General features: G+C 39.9%; 2 protein-coding genes across 3 annotated transcripts in view; both read right to left on the reverse strand.

Moving 5' to 3' along the window:
• LOC142959855 (uncharacterized) overlaps positions 1–7,425 on the reverse strand; it is a 28,265-nt gene extending 20,840 nt beyond the window's left edge. The window contains 8 exon segments of the mRNA XM_076101345.1: positions 778–937; positions 2,291–2,452; positions 3,134–3,150; positions 3,152–3,254; positions 3,327–3,465; positions 3,954–3,963; positions 4,067–4,323; positions 7,285–7,425. Coding sequence (XP_075957460.1) covers positions 778–937; positions 2,291–2,452; positions 3,134–3,150; positions 3,152–3,254; positions 3,327–3,465; positions 3,954–3,963; positions 4,067–4,323; positions 7,285–7,422 — 986 coding nt within the window. The 5' untranslated portion in view covers positions 7,423–7,425.
• Positions 7,426–15,097: 7,672 nt separating this feature from the next.
• Positions 15,098–24,456, reverse strand: acer3 (alkaline ceramidase 3). Of its 2 annotated transcripts, XM_076101270.1 has the most exons (12): positions 24,298–24,456; positions 21,990–22,100; positions 21,756–21,808; positions 21,480–21,532; positions 21,127–21,189; positions 19,966–20,047; positions 19,822–19,857; positions 18,301–18,359; positions 18,070–18,171; positions 17,578–17,682; positions 17,459–17,504; positions 15,098–17,361 (listed from the first exon to the last, which is right to left on the reverse strand). In XM_076101270.1, the coding sequence occupies exons 1-12, from the start codon at positions 24,398–24,400 to the stop codon at positions 17,308–17,310; spliced, it is 867 nt and encodes a 288-aa protein (XP_075957385.1). In that variant the 5' UTR covers positions 24,401–24,456; the 3' UTR covers positions 15,098–17,307. The 2 variants fall into 2 exon arrangements, with proteins under 2 accessions (XP_075957385.1, XP_075957386.1); XM_076101271.1 differs by lacking the exon at positions 21,127–21,189.
• Positions 24,457–24,812: the final 356 nt, after the last annotated feature.

Below are 24,812 nucleotides of genomic sequence, written 5' to 3' on the forward strand. Positions count from 1 at the left end.
AAAAGGTTATCTTGACTCAAACGCAGTCAGGAGAGCATGACATAGTGAAAAAATCAGATGTGCTCTGTTTGTGGTTCAACCCATTTGTTTGATTGGTGGAAAGTGATGTAAGGGGGGTAAAGTTTGACTATAAAAGTAATCTGTGAAAAGTAATACGGGGGAATTTTATTAGGATTTGTTGAACTTGTAATATGTTGGCTTGTTTGTATTAAAAGACTCCCCGCTGGTTGCAACTTCAATTCGTCGTCTCTTCTCGTCATTTTGCCACAACAATGTCTGATAGTAATAGAGTGCTGCTGAAATGAGTCCTAAAACCTGCAAATGAGTCAGCATTTTCACACTTCTGGTTCCCTCGTCCTGAAGTCAATGGGTTTTTTGAATGGGTTTTTGGTTACATACCTAAAATAAGATTAACATTTGGTTCTATGACATAAAATAGGTCAGCAAATAACCTCTTATAAATTTTGGAGCTTTTACATGTCTTAAAATAGATGGTTTCTCAATTACCTAATGAGACGACTGAATGTCATCCCGCCGAACAACAATCCGCTTTTAACCGTGTAGAACCGTGTAGTTCGCTTACAGCCTTACACTAGCTTTTCTTTTAGACCCTGAATTAGCGAATTAGCTCTTTCTCATTTAATCACCCAGATCTTTTTTACCCAAATTACTGAGAGCCGTGCACCATTCAAGACTCATGGAACGCATTCAAGGGTACAGCCAGCAGGCGGTTAGCTTAGGAAGTAGTTTTGGGAAAGTGTATAGGATCTTAAAGACCTCCAACATTGGTTTCCAGTGAAGAACACAGTGTAGTGGTCATTTCTGAAGTAAAGAGCAGCATCTACAGATTTTATTCCGGAGGGGAAGCCAAAGTCCGATACGTTTCTTGGAAAACCCTCCTCAAGTCTTAACTGCCTCAGCACCCAGTATTGATGACCTGAAACAAAAGCACCCCCGTCTCACATTTACAGATACAGTATATTTCATATCAACCATTTGGGTATACCTGCTTTTTACATTTGAAAAGTCAATTAAAGTGCATAGTGCACAACTCAAGGTGCTCTTTGGGGATATTACTTTATTTTACCTTTGAAAAGCCCTGCATTGTGAAATGTCCCCAGCTCACTAATTTAGGATCAAATAAAAGCTGCCTGTCAAGTGCAAGGATACCGTTATACGCAAGAATATATCATCTGCAAATAATCAAATCACTTCCAGACCAAAGTCACAGTTCATGTGTTATGAACCAGCCCTTTCTCACTCCAAACTCGTTATACGGCAGCTGGGTCAGTAGCCCTATGCGTCAAATGTAGACGCTCTACGTTAGGAGTAAAAGAGGAAGTCTGGTAACGTAGTTTAAAGAGCGACAAGGTCCTCTTATGGAGGAACATTCACAAGATGATAGGACTGAAGCCTTACTATACTTTACTAGATTAGTAGATATTTGTGTGTAGTATGTTAGTTTTCCCATCAAATATGAATTATAGCAAAACTTGATCAAAAAACCTTTCACACCATTTTGATGCTTTCTCCGACCAGATCTTGGTCTTCCTAATGAACCGCTTCAGTCAGCTAATACGCTAATTTACATTAGCAGATTGTATGTGATCTTACATACACAATTTAATGACTAATGTAATAAACTGCATATGTTAATGTGATGTAACGATTATGCAATTATTTTTGTATGCTGCAAACTCTCCTGTGTATTCTTTTTAGACTGAAAATAGTTTAAAACGCTTAAAGGCATCGACTGAAATGCAACAAAATGAAATGAAAATATGCCAGAAGATTTAGAAAAGATACAATCCAAGCCTGTAAGATCTTGGATTTGAAAATGAAGCTGTGAATGTGGTTATTATCTTAAGACGTCTCTGTAATTGAACACATTTCAACAGAATAATAATGAAACATTAGAAAGATGATGTTCTTGTTTTTAGCTTTGGGGGCTGGTTCCCAAACACATTGCTGTGAATAAACTATCTACAACTAAGTATTGTTTGTTTACAAAAGTGTAACCATTTAACTAAACCCACATGTAAATATTTTACACGCAATCTATCCAATATACAAGTGTATATTAAATTGAATACACTATCCATTTGGAAGGACGCAAAGAGGAGGTTGTTTTAAATGGAGCATGTTATACAGTATCTCACAAGGCAGTCAGAGTGTTTGACATTACATGTTCATTACATTACATTGTATTACATTTTCTATTTGTCTGCTTTGGAAAAGAAAAAGAAAACTTTCCGAATCCAAGCAGTGAAATGCAGTCAGCTGAACTCACCATAAAGGTGTTGGATGTCTTTGACATCCCTGAAGGAGAGCTGAAGTTCATAATTGGGGGCAAAGTTGTATGCTGGATACATGATAGCGCCGGGATCAGAAGAGTGGGACAGGCCAAGTGCATGGCCAAATCCATGGACCGCTACAGCCAATAGGTTGAAACCTGGAGCAGGAACACAAGCCTTGTGAGAGTTTTATGGCTTAGAAAAGCTGCAAAAAACAGATCACATAAATGTCAGTGAGAGAGAATCAGGAAATCTGTCACGCCTGTGCTGCTGCTAATCAACCTAAAGTCTTCTTTTAGATTCTGACGTAACATCTGTGACGATATATTGTTAAAGATAACTTGTACAATACTTTAATTTGGGCAAAGGGTGTGGTTATTTTCCAATTCACATTCAGTTTCGGAAACAAAATGTGATGCATTGATTCACAGCAGTGCAAAATCAATGCCGTTGTTTGCACTGTTAGCACTGTTAGCTCCTAGCTGCCGACGCAGCCCTCGCCATGCTGAGAACCATGAGGTGGCAATTCCTCAATCATAGATATGCTCTGAATTTAGAATTTTTGCATTATGTGCTTTAACTTGTAAATGTTGATTGCACAATGTAATGGCTGTAGAATAATGACACTGTCTGCATTTAGATTGGTTCCCATAAGCCTCGCTGTCACTATGCAATTCTATCTGCCACCTGGTACGATCTCCTGGGAAAATGAGGGCTCCTTTTAAGGAACAAAGGAAGTGCTTCAACCATTGTGTTACCAAAACAGGAAGAGGATAACGCTTTTGTTTTTGGCAGCTGTTTTTTTGAAGTGTGTGAACTTTCTAACTCTAGTACTGTACCAGTAGAATTGAAGCTCCTCATCAGCATCAAAGTGCACGTCTCCACCGATACCAAACCCAGGCAGGAAGGCGTGAGCCAGGATTCCTCCTGTGCCATCAAAAGATGAGCCGTCTTCATGGTCTGCAACAGAGAGTGCAGTTAACCATTATATCCACTAAATCCTCTATGCCAATGTGTCACTTTAAAGCTCACTGCCAGTGTGGAAGGAGATGACGATGTCAGCCTCTTTCCTGCTCCGCTTGCGAAATTTCATCGGTGTAACGTTGGACCAGAGCTTCCACGCCGCCCTGAAGATTTTGTGAATCTTTGAGGTTGGGATGGGTAATGACGTCTGAATTAATCGATATACAGAAAAATATTTGGGTTAAAATAACGACATAACGACATAACGACCGTAACAACATAACTAGCATGAATACATAAGAACTACCCTTAGCAGACTATCTTACATAATGAAACGTAACAAGTTTAAAGTCAGCGTTTAGTTTTGGTTTTTAAATGAGACACGAACCTCCTGTCCGTGTCTCATTTAGGGTGAAAATCCTGTGTTGATCAACCAACCCTCCCACCAGCCCTAAGTGACCTTTCTTTGCTGAAGACTAGGCTGTCCCCAGAAGATGATGACTTTTCCTCCAACATCAAGTTCATCAGATACACATTTGTGGTTTTGAGTGAAATGTCGACAGCCATTGGATGGATTGTCATGAATTGGTATTGAATTTGGTACATGCATTCATGATGAGTTGTAATAAGCGCATAATCAAGTCAAAATTTAAATTTGTCCAATACTTTTTTTTTATGACCACATACCTGAAAGACTATGCTAATTCTTAGCATGTTATCATTGTTATTGTACAGCCTCACATGATGGGATGCCCTTTATTGTTGCAGTCATTTATGAGATGTGCTTGCTATTCAGTAGACTTCCTAACCTGTAGCTGAGGGAGCTCTTTTTCCAGCGGATTCTCACTCCGAATGGCTCCACGTCTGACAGACCACAGCGCGGCCTCTTCATAACTGCCAGAGTCTCATTGGTCAGCTCTCCAGTCGGAGGCAAACCAAAGAAGCGCTGCATCCTCTGGATCTCATCACAGAGTCCTGTCCTCCAATCAGCATTTACATCTGTGTCTGCAGTCCTCCTCTGTCTGTCTGACCTGGGCTTGTAGCCATAGAAGTGCTGAAGATATTCCTGAAAAAGATCATTCAGTCGGTATGCGAAAGGCTGCATTGCTGCAGTCAACTAAAAGGTAATGAATATACGCTGAGAAGATGTACACCAATCACATTCTAGACATTGTGTCTAATTAAATGTTTTCTTCTTTTTGGGCCAACAGGGTTTGACAATCTATCTATGACGCAGAGTAAAAACAACTACATGCTGAAAACAATTGACAATTGATTGTTGTCCGCCTCTAAATGTCATGCTAGCTAATGAGTAAGACAAATATATAAATATAAATATGACGTCTAAGTCCACAAACCAGGCCAGATATCCTGGTATTGTCACGGACCTACATTTAAAGATCAATATTTTAGAAACAGCCAACTATCTATTCAAGAATGTATTAAGTATTAAAGGACTTTTGTTCCTGCTGCATTTAGAAAAGTAGACCCGACTAGACTACTGTAATGCTGTCTCCACAGGTCTCAGATCAGACAGCAGCTGATTCAGAGCACTGCTGCTAGAGTCCTCACTGAGACCTGGAAAGTGGATCACTTCTCTTCTTTACACTGGCTTTTTGTTTATATCTGTAAAAGTTATTCTATGGTTTGATCAGTCTTATTTTATTACAGTTTATTTGTATCTTTTATTGTGTTTTACTCTTTTTTATGTCCTATTTTCCCGTTTTAGATTGCCTTGTGTCTTTTATATATTTTCCTTATATTTATATATGTGCCTTTACGTGTTCTGTAAAGCACTTTGAATTGCCTTGTTGTTGAAAGGTGCTCTACAAAGACTTGCCTTACCTTGTCTTACAGTTTTTACAGTAAACATTCCAAACATTTTCTGAAACCTTTAATGACAGTACAAATGTTGCTGTACTGTAATTTTAAACATACATACAATTGTCAGTATGTCATGTAATTGTAGCTTTCTGTTGTTGGCATAGTGTCTGACTCATCACTGCAGCTCTATAGAAATGTGTACACTTATCTCCGTCGTCAGATATTTACTAAATCACCTATAATGTGATGTGAATGACGCCAGCATCTGTTCACATACTGATGAATCCTTCTGTTTAAAGCTGATACCATTTTTTCAGACAAAACACTGTATATAATTAGAATCATTTTGCTTAAGCAATGAATCAGTATAAAAGGGAAGAGTTGCCACCGTCTATGTGTTTATGTGTTATGTGTTTCAGTGTTGATGGTAAATGAAGTCAATTGAAACTAAATCTGCGGTTCTTCCTGCATCCAGATCCGTCATTTGGCGTGACAGTGACGCAGCTGGAGGCGAGGAAGAACTTCAGGCTGTTTCAGTCTTAGATGTCTCGTCTCTGCCTCTGGCTAGCAAGGGGGCGATGCGCCCTAGATCCCGCTCTGAAATATAACTTCATTGTTCTCTTTGATTGTATTTTAAACTATAGTATTCATAAATATGAGGTCAGAGAATGTTCTGGAAGATACACGCTACAGAGCTTTGACTGACTCAGATATTCAGCCGTATCTATTGGAGCCAGATTAAGAGAGGCAGAGGCTGCAAGTGTATTATCCGTGCAAGAAGGTTCGGCCGGCAGGGACCCTCCGGGTGTCAGATGCTTGAACGCAGTGCATCCTGGTACATGTAGGCACTGCTCTAGAAGCAGGAGAACTCAGCTCAATATAACAGCACTGTGGAATTTATTGCATCAATTGACTGCATTTATAATCAACCCTGAACTAGCATTTGGTATCGTCACATGATACCTTAGTTTGGGAATATACAAATATATTTGACCTTTTTTTTCATTTAACACAATTTATCAAATATGAAACAAATGTTTGATGCTACGGGGAACATTTCAGAACGTGTTGAATTGTAATACCCAGATCCATTAAGGTGTCAGTAACACTTTAGTACATTATTCCTGGCATTGTGCAGAATGCTTTGAAACAGCATCTAGAAATAAAATTAACTGAAACATGATTTAGTATTTAATTGAATACATAAAATACTACAAAAATCCAAATGCGTGATCTCAGGCAATAAAGCCATTATTGGGATTTATCATAATATTATTTTAAAAATTGAGATCAAGATCTTTCCAACATCAATGCAACACTGGGTTGGCAATATATCTGACTTGGCAGGTGACTCTGTGGTGGCTGTGGTTGCTCACATATTATCTCCTGACTCCATAACCTGTCGCCACAAGATAACAGCTGGCTTTGTTGTACTGCCTTCTTGAGAAGTGAGTCTAGCCAGACTGACAGTGGAGCCAAGTGGCAGACACGTTATCAATGCATCAAACTGAACTTCAGTTAAATGATCTAATTAAGTTACAATATCAAAACCTTTCCTGTTATCTCTTCATCATAAAGAGCCCAAAGAAGTGATTACTGGAGATGTTAGAGGGTTAAACACAGTGCAGCTGTAGACACCTCCAACACAAAGACACATATTTATCAAGACATTTAGATTCAGAAGTAATATGCTGTTCTCATTTTAGTGCTTGATTGTGGGTATGAGCAGCTCTCACTAAACAGCATATATAAACTCATTAATAACATATTGTATGGTAGTATGAGTTTTTCCTACTTTAGATGGGGACTTTCACAAGGATTGATTGAATATAAGTTTTGGTAAAAATGGAAGAAAATTATTAAATTAAAAGAAAAAAGACAAAAATACCTCCCTACAAATGAAATAGTTTACGTTCTTTCAACTTTTCTGTTAAATGTTAACGTATATTGCCACATAAACATATGTTGCCATAAATTTGTGGACCAGTGGAAAAGGATATTCTGTTTTATTATTAACACAGGTCCTATCAGTGGACCAACGAAGCTTTTAGGCAAATCCAGCATTTAGCTGAACCAACAAATCACACCCACACCTGAGCAAAGCTCCACTCAGGTCAAGGTAGTGAGGCTATAATACTCCCATAAATAAAACAACACTATCCCAGCACAGAGACCTGTAAACCATGTCTAAACTGATGAATACCTCTGCAAACTCCTGGTCAGCCTCAGATGGTCCAGCGTGGTGTCCTGCGGGCCATCCTGAGCTACGTAGAGGCAAGGCCGTGACAAGAGTCTGGCGGGGCGTCATGAGAGTCAGAAGACTCAGCCAGAGCATCTTCATGTTTGACAGGAAGGAGTGCAGCGAGTCAGCCCGTCTCTGAGATGTGCAGCTACTGATACAGCTGCAGTGGGGACCACCTGTTAATTATGTGTGAGTGCTCCTGTCCCAACAAGAGCAGCAAGGTGGCTCCATGCAAAACAGGGTCTTCTTTAATGTCTCAGACACACCAGACCCCCTCTTTTTATAAAGCCTCTCAGAGCAGGAAAACAGTCCTAACTGGGCTGAACAAAACATTCTTAACTTAGGTCACTGCCGCTATAACCTGCAGGTCTGGAGTTGGACAATGACAAAAAACACAATATTAACAAAGGAAGTTTGGTTTAAAATAACCACAAGATAAAACAAAAAAATGAATTTCAAAATTCTTAGGTCATACATAGCTGTCTACTCTGCAGCAAACAACTCTTTTCATCTGTAAATATGAAAACATGCATTGAATCACTTTCATCAAACATACTAATAGGAGATGGAATTACTATGAGTCATTTTATCGCATCTCAAAGCTCCACAATAACATGTTCAACAATTCTCCCTGCGCTATATGACGTCATAGGAGTAATCAGCAGGATGTTGTGACAAAAAAGCCCAAAAGATGTACCTGGACCACAGGGAGCAGACTAATAACAGGGCCACAGAAAGTGTCTGGTCTGTCAGCCATTTCATACCATTAAATGTCATTTGTGTGTCCTTTCTTTTGTTTAAGTAAATATACCAATGGTGCAATGGATTTGATTATGTTTGAAATATTACGGAACGTCACACTGTTGTTTTATGATGGTGGATACTTGAGGTGTTAAAAGGCACCCTGGGTTATAGCCCACAGACATACATTACTTATAGTCTTTACCTTCACTGAAACGTCTGCAAACTGAACAAAATATGGCTTTTTGGGGCTGCATCCCTTCCTTTGTCTTTCTTTCTTTCTTTCTTTCTTTCTCAGGTGATCATCCTGACATACGAGGAATGTCTCAAATAAAAAATAACAATATTAGGGATGAATACAGAAACACTGATGTGGTTTGGAGTGAAGAGGCATTTATAGGATTGACCACTTGGATCCAAAGAAGGGTATTACATTGCTCTGAATGGAGACAAAGCTAATCATGGTGATGATGAAGATGATGATGATGATCATGATGATGAAAACACTCTAAGGTGAAGGTGCTGTGCCAAAGATGAGACTGCACTTCCTTGTGGAATGTTCTGACGGAATAATGCAAATGAAACTAGTGAATATAAATTATATTATAGCTGCTAAACATCGCCATCATGTTAGCATTTTCATGAGAGCCTTAGTTTACTGATGTTAGCATAATACTGTGTTCAATGCTGCATTCCAGAAATCGCGTAACTAGAAAAATGTCCGACCTCCTACTCGAAACAGTCGAATGGAAAACCTCTAACTCAGCGTTCCTGCTTGGGACTTCTGGGAAAATCTATGAACCCAGACTTCACAAAGAAGCAGTTGTCTGACGCTACACAAAAATGTCACCATGTTGTTAGGGAGCTGGTTACAGAAAACCATCTCTGGAAGTTATCTTCTCTGCACAAAAGTTATCAAAATGTGGAGGCTGCACTGCTGAGAGATCAGTTTTATGAACACTTGCCAAAGTAACATCAGTTTTTCACCGTTTTTGTTCGGCATCGAGAACTAAAGATGTTGCACACCATTTCTTCTTTCCGATACCGGTTCAGCCAATACAGTGTACCGAGCCGATACCAGTTGAAAACAAAAGAAGTTCATAATTCCCCCTGCGATATACTGTGTGTATACAGTACATATATATATATACTGTATTCAATCAAATTTCTCGCCAAAAACACATTTTACAAGATTACAGTTGAACACATCATGATGAAATTATAATCACCCTTTGCCCAACACTCATTTTCATTCATTGAACCTTTAACGCATGATTATCAAGCTGAAATGGCATCACATGGAACCTCCTTTAACGTGAGCTGTTAGCTCCGTTATTTGGCCAAGCAAACAGCTAACTGCTAACAGCTAACAGCTAGTTAACTCTCCTACTGATTTCAACAGATTCGTTGTCACATTGTAGCATTAACAGGGAGGAAATAGGGTACATACGAGTGTTAACCACACGTGTTGGAGTACTAGCTTGCACATGTGCAGTACTGATCGGATTTCTGATAGTGGGTATGGGATCAACTCTGCCTGCAGCACTTGGAAGTCTGAAAATTGTGACCTGTGAGTTATCTGGAATGCAGCTCAAGTACAGCCGCACTGAGCTGCTATGGCTGTAGACTTAGTCTTGTTTTGGAGTTTTCAAAAGTTCACCAAGAAATGTACATTCAGATGTGAAGTTCTTTATACAAGCTCTCCTAATAGACTGGTAGGTGACCATCACCACAGGATGATCAACACTGAAATCCCAATTCGCTTAAGAATCTGCATTACTAAAAGAAAATAGAAAACAAAGACGACACATAAAATACATTGAGCAACTACAGCTTCCTTAAAATGTACAGTATTCCTCAAAAAACAAAGAAGTCAGCAACTGACAAAAAGTATGTGTCTCAGCAGTGACGTTTTTCCGTAGGTGCTGTCAAACTGATCTGCCTCTTCAGCAACTCAGGCATTCCCAACATGAGTCAGCTCAGTGTTGAGTCGTCACCCAGATTAAACCTGTTTTATAGCTCAGGCACCCAACTGAACCGAGACCAAAGCTCACTGCATGAATACAATCTGATCCCAAGTTTCAGTACTGTGACACTGAGTCAAAGGAAGTGGTGGGAAACAAAACCTGCTAATGACGCTCACTAGAACTATATTACACACAGACTGAGTCATCTTCCCTTTGTTCCTGCAGGCTCAGACTGGGTTTGATCAAATCTGAAGTGTCTGGTTGATGAGATCTCTCTCCCAGATATATTTTATCAGCATGCGCATGGTGCAAAGTACACTGCACACTGCTCCAACTGACATTCAAATAACAAGCCTTTGAAAAAGATTTAATAAGTTTGTCATTTCCTCCTTTTGTCAACATAAGGAGGGATGCCAAGTTATTTCAAACTGAACTTTGATGGCATCAAACTCTTCCATCAACGTTTTAAATGTTCAGAAAGAACAGTAAAGAGGTGTTTGCGGGAAGAAGGGTTTTTTACAGATTGGTCACCACATTGAAGAGGTGTTTTCCAACTTTTCTCAACAGACCAACACAGTTGTGCCAAATACGTCAATAAAAAGCTGTTTCATAACAAAAGCCACAGCCACGTTGACATGATGCATTTGTGTTCATACAGTAAATGGCAAGAACATACAGTCACACTTATGGAACGTTCAGCACCAACTGCCATGAGCCAAGTTTATGTATGATGCCCGCAGAGGAATGTTGGATGTATGGATGTTGAAATTATACTTTGTCTAAACTTGCTCTTCTAACGGTACAAAGATGTCATGGAATATACGGTGCATAGTGTCCATATTTAACTGACTCATTCACAGTGAAAAGCTTGTACTGATTACTGAGTACTGATCCGATTCATAATTCCCCCTGCGATATACTGTGTGTATACTTTACACATATATTAGTGCTGGGCAACGATTAAAATATTTAATCGCAATTAATCGCATGGATTTTTTGCGATTAATCGTGATTAATCGCATTGTTATGGCAAAGTTCAATAATGAATTCAAAAGTAGTGTATTGCGCACTTTTATTTTAAAAGTACTGCTATATGAACAAAAGGGCAATAACATTTGGTTCACGAGATACAGGTAGCATGTTTTATACTTAATGTGAATATAATTCATACTTTGTTGGCATCTTATTCTGAAAACCGGATATTCGTCTGAAGAAACCGGATGTTGTCTCACGTTAATCTTTCCGCTAACTGTTTTTTTTGTTGTTGTTTTTTAATTTTTTTTTTTTTTTTTTTTTTTTCCCATCTCAAAAGGCTCAAGGACATACACACACGTTCACACACACACACACACACACACACACACACACACACACACACACACATACATACATACATACACAACTGACTATAGGATGTTTGCTGGCTTTTATCACACTGTTCTTGTCATCCTCTTGTTATTTATATGTATTGTCTCTTGTCTTTCAATAAAAAAAATTAAAAAAAATTATAATAAATTAAAAAAATGCGTTAACGCGCGATAAAATAATTGTCGGCGTTAATTAATGAATGCGTTAACGCGAAATTAACGCGTTAACTTGCCCAGCACTAATATACTGTATATATATATATATATATATACTGTATTTAATCAGATTTCTCGCCAAAAAACACATTTTACAAGATTACAGTTGAACACATCATGATGACATTATAATTACCCTTTGCCCAACACTCATTTTCATTCATTGGACCTTGCAGGTAAATGTTTAGTTTGAGTGAGGTGTTTTGAAAGCAGGATTAGGATTTGGTTCAAACTATTGTGAATGTCCTCTGTGAGCTGGAAAAAATGTAAAAAAATATGGTTACGAGTAAAAGTCTTGCAATTCAAAGTTTTACTGAAGTGAGAGTAATTTGTATTCAAAAAAAGTATATCAAATAAAATGAAAGTACCAAAAGTGAATTCACTCATTATGCAGATTGACCCCTTTCAGAATAATGTATATTATCTTAAATGATTGGATTATAATCATTATTAAATGAGAGGACGTATCACTTCAATGTCACAGCTGCTTAAGGTGGAGCTTATCTTAATTATTTTACATGCTGGGTAGATTAATGTACAATAATACATTATCATTTGTTGGTTGATACATTTTGTAAAAACTACAATATTTGCCTCCACTATGTCCCGTAGTGAAAGTAGGCTATAAAGTAGCATGAAATAGAAATAATACTAGTACAAGTAGGGTAACGTTACCTCGTAACAAACACCAGAAAAGGACACGTGGCAACGTCTTCCTCCTGCATACCCACGCAACAGGAGAATGCTCTGCTAAAAGCTAAGCTAATAACTATTTTGACCTGGTTTTCACTACAACCTCTCTAACTTTGCTCTGCTTCACTTTATTAGCATCAGTCTGTGCACAGGTGATGTTCGGATGTTAGGAAATGGTTTGCTACTGCATCATTCCAAAGTCGTACTCTAAAAGTGTGCAGTTATGTTAAGAGCTGTGTTCTATCTTCATTTACTCTGACCAGGTAACATATATACTGATGCAGAAATCTCACAAATGATGACACAAAGATTAGTACAATAGACCCTGTAGTTGCAGAGTAACACTTAATTTATTTTCGATCAGGGGCCTATAGGGTTCAAGAGGTTAAGAAAAGTACTTGAGTAAATGTACTTAGTTACTTTCCACCACTGCAACACACGGACATGCAGGAACAAATGAAAGAGAGTAAATCAGAATTATGACTCAGGATATAAACTGAAATAATGTATTACCATAGTGGTCCAGGCCAAATCATGAAAACAACACAGACTGCTGTACCCTTTATACACTACAGATTTAGGTGAAAGTTGTGACATGCAGATTAAATTACAGTAGATGTAGAATTACTCATTATATCATATGTTTATTAAAAGTCTATTCACCCCTCTTTTGGTGTTTGAACCTGTTTTTGAACCTGGTAATCTGTCACATTTTATTTCACATTGAGAATGATTCAGATCCAACAGAGCCATATCTACACATTTGGACTGAATTTGGACTTAGCTGACCACTATATAGTACTGATGTTGGTCTCTCAACATCTGTAAATAGTCTGGTGCCTGGCTGTTTTGCCATTTATACAAAGTCCTCGCTACTAAATACTGAACCCTGTTTAATGACAACATGAGCCGACTTAAATAGTCTCTTTCATTGTTATCAAAGATGTAACATATCATCTTAAACAGGTGTATGGCATGTATAAATATTAAAAGATGAACAACACCACATATCAAATATGCTAAAAAAAACTGATATAAGTATCAAATGGATTTTAAATGAATCATCAAATGTCATCAACAGAAATGCTCGTCTCCCTAAAGCTTTAAAGTGTTCAGTATTCACATAACTGTCATTATGCTCAGCCCTTGTGACATATTTGTGAGCCGTCTTTGCACCAACATGTTTTACTGCACATAGCCTACGGCAACACAAACGCTGAATACACACACACACACACCGTCTTCATCTCTGAAACCTGTGGGCACTTCCTTGTGACGAACCCATGCGACTGACTAAGGACCCAGTGACTAAAGGAGCAAATCAGTAACTGAAGCCTTGAAGGAAAAGTCCAGGTGACACACATTTTGAGCTGTGTCCAGGACAGACAAGCCCTGTGCGTGCTGTGGGTTTTATGGTCTGTAGTGATTCAAAAAAATGCGTCCTCGAGGTGCAGACTGTTACTCAACTTCTGCATGGAGTGGGTTGCTCTGTTTGGTGAGTGGCTTGCACGGTGGTGTTGTCATAAGTGTGACGTTTGGTCACAATGTGACACATGAGGTTCTGTGATTTTGGAAGGCTTTGTTTACAAGTACATTTCCTGCACTTTTTCTCTAAAGAGTAATTCAATTCAATTCAATTTATTTTGTTTAGCCCAAAATCACAAATCACAAATTTGTCTCGGAGTGACAATCTGTACACATGCGACATCCTCTGACCTTTGACCCTCACATCGGTAAAGGAAAAAACCGTAGAGATCAACAGAGGAGGATCCTCTAGCAGGATGGACAGAAGTGTGATAGATGTCATGTGTACAGAATGAACAGCATTACAGAGTTATAACACAGTCAATGCATATCACAGATATGATTCATATAATGAGAGTAGTAAGCAGAATAATGATGGAAACATTATGACTACTAGTAATAACAGCAGAAGTTGATATAGTAGAATAGCAATGATAACAAAAGCAGTAATGGTATCGGCAATAGCAAGCAATGAGACTAATAATAATAAAGATAGTAGTAGTGGGTGTCTGCACCTAACGTCCTGATAGAGGATCCCTCCTCTGTTGCTCTCCCTCAGGTCTCTCCCTCCTTTCTCACCGTTAAAGGTTTTTGGGGGAGTTTTTCCTGTTCTGATGTCAGGGTCAAAGGTCAGAGGATGTCGTATGTGTACAGATTGTAAAGCCCTCTGAGGCAAATTTGTGTTTTAGGGCTATACAAAAATACATTGAATTGAATCTCTTTTCTTAGTTTTCGTTCGTACATGAGCTGCAGCATTCTGAATCAACTGGAGAGATTTGAGACGTATTAGAGCAGCCTGATAATAAGGAATTGCAGTGATCTAGTCTAGAAGTAACAAATGCATGAACTCATTTTTCTGCATCGCTTTAAGTCAGGATGTGCCTGATTTGTGCGATGTTACTGAGGGGGGGATAGGCAGTCCTTGAAGTTTGTTTAAAGAGTAAACCAATCCTCTGAGAGAAAATATCTGCATCCAGTCTGCCAGCTAGCTCAAACATAGAAGAGCAAACCAAACCTGATCCATGAGAGTGAACTGAAACAGTCCCTTTAGTGTGCAGTGTCACAGCCACTAAATGACCACCACACCTCAGAGTTGCATGACTCAATCCAAACCCCTAAGATGTGATAAGAATTGTAGATAAAGAATTCCTAAGTCGGATGTTAGTGTTCTAATGGTTATTATTGACATACATTTGTTGTAAGTGGCTGCTCTTCATGCAGTGAAAGACAGCATACGGCTTCAAAGAGAGGACGAGGACAAAGTGACGTTTTTCTGTAGACAAATTGTCCAACACATTTTCTTTTATTTGACAATACAGGACATCATTAAAGACTGGCACATGACCAGAGTTCAACAGCTTGCTCTTCTGGCCTCAACACATATGTTTTACTAACAGCTACAGTTAACCTCATTAGAACGAGCTGTAACGAAGATGTTGGACACATCAAATGAATGGGACAGTTGAATGGTTTTGTTTTACCACGAACGTGAAGGCAACTTGGATTACTCGGACTGCAAGGATAACAATAAGGCACCCTCCCTGACAGCCGCTCAGCTCTGAGGAGCAGCGATGTCAATGACAGTAACACACATTGAAGGTTCCACACAGACATTTGAGCAATGTTAATACTTTTTCTTTCACGCACTGTGCTTTTGAATGCTTGTAACTCTGGGTTCACGCGATTGTTACACCCAAGCAGTTAGTGACAAAGCGTGTATATGCATCATGAAATATGGATGTATCGTGTGCTGTCTCGGGAGATAATCCAGCACACAGCAGTTCAAGAGGCCCACAAATACAAACAACTCCACACAACATATGTGATATGCATCTTCAGACAGTTACTTCAGGCTCCAGGTTCTATTGTTACCATTACATATCCACGTATTCACAGCAGCAAAACAAGCAAACAAAAACCTTTGTTCCACACCACAGATCCGTCACAGGAAAACCAAGTCAGAGATCCTCAGAGTTCTACAGTAGGTAGATAGTTCATCAATGCACAGTGGCATGTTTGGCAATGTCTGAAGTAAGTTGATGCCACCTAGCGGTTGTATCACAAACTGTTTCCCCGACAAGACGCATATGTGCCATTGGACTCTTCAGCGCCCGGTGTAAATAAATGAAACAAAAGAGGACTAATAAATAAGTGTCATAAATAAAATGTCGTGGTGTTGTCTAGTCTTGACTTAAATAGTGGTTTACTAATACCTCCCAGGTGTAAAGGAGTCTCATCCTCTGCAGCTAATGAGGATGCAATGATTCAAACATGTTGCCTTCATTCACCTGGTCCTGTGACGCAATATTAACAATCAAAAACAGGAAGTCTTTCTCTGAAACATTGAACTACGTCCAACCTCCAAGCTAGCTGCACACATCAGCTGATGCATCTCCACTGATGTTTCTGCAGGTTTGCATTATGTGTGCCTGACCAAACCCTCCATATGCTGGTCGCACCCCCCAACAAAGAGGGTTCTTAGCATAACACACCCTGAGGGAGGCTGTAACACCGCCGTCCCTCACAGAGCACACATTTGTGTGCAGTATCACTTTAAAGACTGAAAGCGTTTCTCTGTCCACAGAAAGTGGTTCAACTTGCTTTGTGTACCTGTGACAACCTTAACCCTGTCCTAAACAACAATACAATATGTGACAATGTCGTGGAATAAAACTGTGAGCGTTGCATCTCTTTCTCAAATACAACGAGGTAAACCATTAGAAGGCCTCGCACGTTACATGACTGTTTTTGGCAAAGAAAGAAAAGGAGAATTGATTGTTCCAGTCTTGGCATGTTTTGGGAGTAAAACTTGAGTAATGTAAAAATGCAGGAGGGTCTTCTAGTCCAGACAGCTGAGCTACAATAACAGTCTCACTTTCACTTTCTATCCCAACTGTAGCGATCACATCTAAAAGCAATACAACACTCCTTGAAACGGGTTATGACAACACTGTGTTAAAACTACACGTATGCAAAAGTCTTAGTTATACTTTAGCTTAGGGATCTATTTGAATAGCTTTAGGCTTAGGAGGTTCAAATAGCCACAGCATCAAACATACAACAATAAATATGCTAATGGCCATGACACCGTGTTCCCTGCTCCCAAGCATTACTAATTAAGATAACACGGTACCCTTCAATATGCACCACTGCAGTGGCCTACACGTCATATTTGCAATTAAATTAAATTAGCAAATACAATTATTACACTTCAGTAAGATTACAGAAAAGCTAATCTAAGAAAATATGACTGATGGAAAAGAAATCTTCCATTTCTTTGAACTGGACTCAGTGCTTTACTGTTTACTGTAAGATCACCACAGTGCAGAACCACGAGGCCCCTGGGGTGATGCCTCGGGGTCCACCTGCCCCCTAGCTGTGGCTGAGTTTCCAGCAGTGGTCATTGGCAGGTCCCTGTGCCGATGGTGTCTGGGTATGGCAGTCACCGTCCTTCAGTCGGTCCCCACCCCTTCCTTTCAACTCGTCTTCGGTGGATCAATGTGCAACGTGGGCCAGACTCCACAAAGAAACTGGACAAAGTCAGGATAAGACAGGGCAGATAATGAAGTGAATGAATGCGTTTACATTAAAGCTGCACTATATAGAATGTCTCAGGGCTAGACGTACCTTTACATTGGGTCTGTGCTTGAGGTAGGTTGACCTGATCTGCAGGCTAAAAGAAGATGAGCATTAGATTTTAAAACCAATGAGCGTGGAGGCGTAATACTCACTGCGGCTGACCTCACCTGAGAAGTATGTGCAGGTAGGACCCAAGGCCTGTGAAGATGTGCCACCAGGCATGGAACTGTGTCACTACTCCAACACCAGGGGGCAGCATTTGTCTACTGGTTCTGGAGACCCAAGAACTTCAATTAATAAAAAAGAAAGAACACTCCAACAGCATGGGATTGACCAGAAGAGGATGCTTACTAACTGTCTTTATAAAGGTCTTATTTTAGACATTTGTACTTCAAAAGTTTTGAATCAAAATCTAAACGTGCATTTTAGATTAAAATGAGTTAAGTTTCTTATTCAGCAGTAAATGAGCTGACATTACTTGGAGTGTCCTGACTTGTCCTTGAGATGAATAAATGATCTACATTATTGTTATGATGTCACATTAATGTCACTGACTGAACATTTTCCACACCGCTGCTGTTAAATGAGAATCTTAAAATCAAGCACGTTAAGACATAATAACAAGACGCATAGAGTTTCTTTCTACTGCAAATACTCACCTCAACGTGTCACAGAAGATGTTGTCAATGTTCCACAGTAGGAACCCCAACAGAAAGACTCCTAAGGAGGTGTAGCACAGCGGCCGGAGCCATGGGTACACCCTAACATTGAAACAAAAGAAACAAAGACTAAAGCCTTTAGCAACGTGTTGCTTCATTGAATATTAATGAACAAGGATTCCTTTGATATGCTAATGTTTTTCATTTTAAAGGTCCTCTAGGCAAGCTTACCATGTAACAATGAAGATAGATCGCAGCACTAGGCAAGCTACTAGAGCACCATACATGACCTAGAAGAAGACACAAGTATTAGTCAATGTTCACCTGCACTTTGACCTCTGGTCACTTCCAGAAGATGAACACATTAATGCTGACACAGTCTGCTAGCATAGCCTTTCCAATAAATGTTCTACATCCAACAATGTCGTTTCTTTGAGTGTAATGACCATTAAGTCACTACTCTCTATTTGAGCTATACATGATTTTAACTATTCATCTTTTATTATTGAGTTTTTACATCTTCAGGTGCAATAATCCTGAAAATGAATGAGTGAAGGTTGAGCTGCAGACAACTCATGTTCACACTAAGGTCAGAAGCTGAACTGAGGCTCACAAATAGAGCTGCTTGGTTACAGTAAACAGTCTATCTGTTGCTTGCTACATTCCACAAATACACATACATTAGTAAAGCCAACATAAATGCTACATGCTTTCAGTGTAATCTCTATTTAAAAGCAGGAAATACTGATTTGAACCACTGTGGATTCACAGTGATTGAACAGGGACATTGTGCGTCTCCTTATGAACCACCATAGAGCAGTGTGATCAGCAAACAAAGAGCAAACAAAGGCAGCTTTGTGCTGCAAAGCAACACAAACACAATGTGAGGCTGAAGGATACAACACACGTGTCTATCTTTAAAGGGTTGTATGGTCAGGATTAAGAGAACCATACCAACACATTGGGTCTTAAGTGGCTCGTATGAGTGATTCACCATTTCTCATATTTACATCTTTTTCTCAGATAACAAAATGTTCAAGTGGTCCAGACCTGTCGTAGGACTCATGTGACATTCCCCTCTGACGTCTGTTTTTATCCGAGTCTACGTTTTTCATATGAACCATTTGCTCTTTATTTCAAAGAGTATGATCCTTTGGTGACATCACATTAACAGCACGAGTTATTTTCCCCCATTCCTTGTCTGTAGCAGGTCCCTTCATTCTGCTGCTGTTATAATGATACACTTTCCTTTATGGATCTCTGAAAGCAGGACTTCAATATAGGACATATGGGGCAGGACGCGTAGCTCTGAAAGCACTCATTCACACACATCATGTTTACGCTGGTCATCTACACAGTTATCTGAAGCAGAGTTAGCACACTGGTAGGAGCACGCCGTATGAAAACAAGTAAGAGAAAGCTAAGATAAGAATATAGAAATGGTCCTTCATGAGGTCGTGTTCACTGTTTTGATCCCACTGGATTCAGCATCGAGTTTGGGACATAGTATGTTTCTTTTAAATGCTACATATTAATAAACAGTAAAAACATTAAATATTGCATCATTTTGCATATTTGCTACTTTATGTTATACAGCCAGCGTGCTGCACGCACCAAACTGAGCGATGTATGCTGTGTTGGCGAGCCCAATATGTTTACACAAGGTAACAAATGACTTCAGGCACGCTGAGCCCTGATAGCAAACAATGAGCCACCTGAGGCAGTTGAGCGTGACGCAGAGCACTCCCTTACCTGGTGGAAGACTGGCTCCTTCCACTGCAAGTACACCTGCAGACATAAACACAGGAACTACTCAGGAGCATATGATGGATGTCATGCTTTCACCATTATGGTTCAAACGAAATGATCACCGTTATAGTGGAAGTGGGTACTCACCACAGTGACTGAGACACTGAAGATCAATAGTAACGCAATAGGAAACACACTGATGTTGTTCTCTTGTTTGAAACACTCATATCTGGAGATAAAAAATAAATAAATGTGTTTATTTTACATGTTCGGCTTAAACAATACATTAATAATAGAGAGCAAGTAATAACGGAAGGTTAAATGTGTAACTAAGGGGTGGTGCTGAGCAAAGCGCAGAGGCTGGTCCACCATAAAAGTCAACTCACTTTAATTAGCAGGTGGCGAGCATGACGCAGGGACTTGGCTTTGGTGTTGTTGCATTTATTCACCGATAAATAAACTCTACTCAAACAGCTACGACGGTACTGCTAACTTCCCTATCTCTCGGACGCACACAACCGACGCACTGGTTTAAGTTTGAAAAACATCTTTAAAAAAAATGTTTGCCCAAGCTTAAGCTCGGCAGAAACACTGGCAAACACTGAAGGGGAGTTAAGTTCCTGTCCTGGCATCCAACCACATGCCTGAACTGGGAGCACTGGGAGGACTGGAGCCTGCTCTTCCTCCTGTTGAGGTGCAGGTCTAGGTGTTTTTGGGGGCTGCAGGAGCCGGGCCACATTGTTCCAGCCTTGCTTCCCAGAGTGAGCCCCCACCACCCAGTCGTTGTTATAGTTTAGGATTTGAAGACCTCCCAAGGGTCCCAGGACTGCATCCATGCACCTTGTTAATGTGCGGGCGGGATGTCGGGCTGGGCGATATCAATATAATCAAATGTCACAATATTTTTTACCAGATTTCTTTACAAAAACAATAGTGTAGGGTTGACTATTGGTGCTTTCACAAAATATTTACAGAATGAGATTTCTGATAAAAAATCATCAGTAATGTGGATATAATGAATAAGTGGGTAAAGGCAGATAATAGATCAGCTATAACAGTCTGGTAAGTTCAGAAAATGACATCACTTTACTGCAATACAGCCTTTAAAACCAGGAAAAGACATTTATGTGATATTACGATATCCAGTCTAAGATATATTGCCCAGCCCGAGCGGAACACTAATGATGTGCAGAATGGGAGGACATGGAACTCTAAAGTCTTGCGAACCTAAGGTGGCGCCTGAGTCCCTCCCATACTGGGAATGAAAAAAACAAGCATTCTCGAGGTCGATCGTGGCAAACCACATACCCTGAAGAACAGCCTGTCGAACCCACCGTCATCCATCGCTTTAGTGTTCCCGCTCGGGCATCTCTGTTTTCCCAAGACACAGGCAGTGGTTCAGTCTATTCACTCCCAACCATGCACACATGTATATGCTAACGGGTATAACACAGACCTGACCAGTAGTAAAATGGAAGAAGTACTTATGTCCAGTTTAGAATCAATAGCCACAAGAAGATGATACGCTACTTTCTTGGAATGGATAAAGTCAGTAAGAGATTCAGTGGTTCATTTTACAGCCACAATCACACTAATGCTGTTCTCAGTGACAGTCAGTCACTGCTTCAACAGCAATAAACCCAAAAGGTTGAGCCACTTACAGACAGTAGACAAAGACGCATGTACTGTAAATCATCGGCAACTCGTCCAGTAACTGCAAATGGGAATACAAAGAGAACACATGTTAATATCACTACAGGATTACATTGTTGCTACATAACTTGACATGGCGTTAGGTAGAAAATGTTTGACCTCATAAATCCATTACAAATATTTCCCAAGGCAACGAGTGTGATTCATCAAGGAATTGATCAAAAAAGATTCTGTTCCCACTTTTTGCTGAAATAATACGATTTTTATTCAACACTGCATCTCACCTGCATCTCATATTTCAGCGTCATGTGGAAGCACCAGGAACCAACACCAACAGCTGGGCGATGCACAGACAACCACACAGAACATTACATTTGAAAGTCAGGACAGTCTCAAGTGTACGAAATACGATTGATGGCACCAGCAGCAAATACTGCACAACTGCATATTTTATCGTCAATAACTACGACATGTAAAGAAGAAAGAGCTAATGAAATTTGTGGTTTCAACGGACTAACCTGCCAGTCCGAGGAAAGAGCAGATGTAGCGAAACTCGAGGCCGTCTCGGAACGTCTGGATGGCCCCATAAATGGGAGGAAGAATCATAATCAAATTGCTGACAGTGTTCCCTGTTCAAAAAGACAACAGAGACAAATTAGAGCCAGACGACATGACCGGTTTGAACACCTCTGAATGATCACCTCTGTGAGACAGGCTGGGTAACATGGTGTGATCATTATATCATCTGCATACATTACTATATTGTACTGTAAACTAAATACAGTATATTGTCTTTACAGTCCCCTAACTCTCTCTACATTGTTCTTCACACCAAAGAGCAAACCTGAATCCTGTTTATAGAGCACAAGCTCTGAGTGCTAAGTGATCTAATTGGTGTTTTCACAGGTGCATTATGGGTACAGGTGATTGATAATTGAGTGTGGTGTTTCTTTAGCACACACACATGAATGGAGAGTCTAATGGAGATAACTGTGTTTCAGAATTTCAAACTTAGTGTAAAGCATAAAAATGTGTTTACGGTCCAGCACAGCTGGTCAACAGATAGACTACATGAGTTAGTGCTTTCTATACTTTGCAACAAGTACCAGTTGTTGAGACTTGGCAATTGCAAAAAACTGTGAGTAGTTTGAAAATGAATACTGCTACTGTGCCAGTGCTTGCTCGTATTGACACACACCCTTTATCTGCAGGTGTCTGATAAAAGCCAACGAGTCGTTGCCAGAGTCCATTTTAAAATGTGTGGACTTTGGTTACAGATAATAAATGCACACACCCTAAGAATACTACAACATATGAGTGTTTGCTTTTCACATTTAAATGACAACTGCAAACATGTGAATGCGTCTGAGAGACTCTTTATGACCTCCCTCTGTGTGCTTGCTTTCTCCCGTAGCCATGTGCTGATGTAGAGATAATGCACAAAAGCACACATCAAATGAGGATTAAAATCACACCGGTGTCTCTAGTCTTTTCCACGTGAACAATACCACATCCCAGCCATTGAATCCAAACAATTCTTCTGCAGCAGAAAATGACCCTTTAGCTGGGCAAAGCTTCAACTCTCAGTATCCTTGATATGCAGCTTTCACACCAAAGCTTGTGTTTTAGAAACAAGGAAATGAATGAACACGGTGTGCTGGATCGATTAGGCCTACAACATGTGCACCACAAGTAGTGGCCTTGAGTAAAGCGTATTCGGACAATACAATGAAGTGTATCACTAAAGGCGTGGACAAAATGCACAGAAGATAAAAGAGCAACAATAAACTAAACTCTGACCCACTTGGCTTCAGTTTACCTTGGACTAACTGTTGCATCTCTAACAGCAACTGCAAGTTCCTCAACACAGTGAAAATTGTACTAAAAAGAGTTTACCTTCAATTCTACAATGACTCTGTGAATCTATATACATTCTGAACAATAGAATAGTATTTCTAGCTTAATGCCAATTTATTGTGGCAGGCATTAATTGAAAAAGGCTTCGTTTTGTATGAACGTTACTTATTAGTTAATTAATGCACACACTGTAAAGAGGACTTTTAAATGCGTTGCCTAGTTCTCTTGATCTCCCTGCACATTAATGAGTAACTCTAAAGTATTATTTCAGAGTTGTTGTCCAGTGTCCAGTAGTTTGGCTCAATGCTTCAGAAGGAAAGCGTGTCACTGACTGCGTGAAGCCTCCATGCCATTTCTGCTTAAAATCCCGCTGACATAGCAGTTTTTGGAAGAGTTGACACTGTATCTACAATAATGGTTCCTGAGGAACCCGTTTCTTTATCGTTAGACAAAGCAATGAGTTAACCCGATGGTATGGAGGAAATGTTTCGTCAAGTTTTCAAGTGTGAATAACTAACATGCACCTTGTGAGAAATAAATATAAGACCACGTAATGTTTGTCGACTTGAAATACAAATTAGTGCCAATGTGGAATAATGCAATGTTAAAGTGTATCGGGTCTGTGATAACGTTAGCTCACACTCACTGCACCCTCCAGTAAAGCTCTATGCAAAACAGGTGACAGGACAGCTTTTCTTTTTCCTCGTTAGCTCTTGGTAAAATGCCGTATGAGCTAGCTAACACTTAGCTTAGGCTACACTACGTAACCGAACGTTCGTATTAGCCGAGATAACACGAGAACATAAACACAGTAAATGATGATTACAGCCGCTGCTCTCATTTCATGTGTACGTTATTGAGGGGCGACAGTACGTACACAGTAACCTGGGGCTCTACCCGATAGTCCGTTTATACGAACCACAAAGTCACCATTTTCAGTGGGAAAAATGAAAATGATATTTCACTTACAAAATTCCGCGATGTAAAAAGAGGCGACATAATTCTCTTCGCACCAGTCCAGCGTTGAGGTCGGCCGCCCCCAGTATCCTTGCCTGTCTGCCGAGGGAGCCATGATGGAAGAGGAGGAGGCTGTGGGCACTAACGGGTTTGTAGTCCCATCACCACAGCACGAGCACCACAGCACGAGCACTCCGCGAGCCCTCCTCCTCCTCGCGCGCGATGGGAAGGCAGAACAAAGTCCAGTACGGCTGTTGTTACACAAATACAGATAGCAGCCTGTAAGTTGTAACCTACTACCGTTAGCACTAAATAAGTGTGTTATTTAGCTCCACGCAATATCATTCTAAATGCAGACTATGGGTAGCAAACAACTTTGGAACAAATAGTGTTTTATTTGATACTGAGGCCTATGCTCAGTTGTAACCTAAAATAAAATCAACCTTGTGTATGTAGCCTGCTAATTGTGCAAAATGGATATTTGAAGAATCCAGAATGAAATACCCTTTTGTGTTTGTGATCTTTAT

The sequence above is a fragment of the Anarhichas minor genome, unplaced genomic scaffold (genome assembly GCF_050575085.1).
Source record: "Anarhichas minor isolate MPS153535 unplaced genomic scaffold, ASM5057508v1 ptg000027l, whole genome shotgun sequence".
NCBI lineage: Eukaryota > Metazoa > Chordata > Actinopteri > Perciformes > Anarhichadidae > Anarhichas > Anarhichas minor.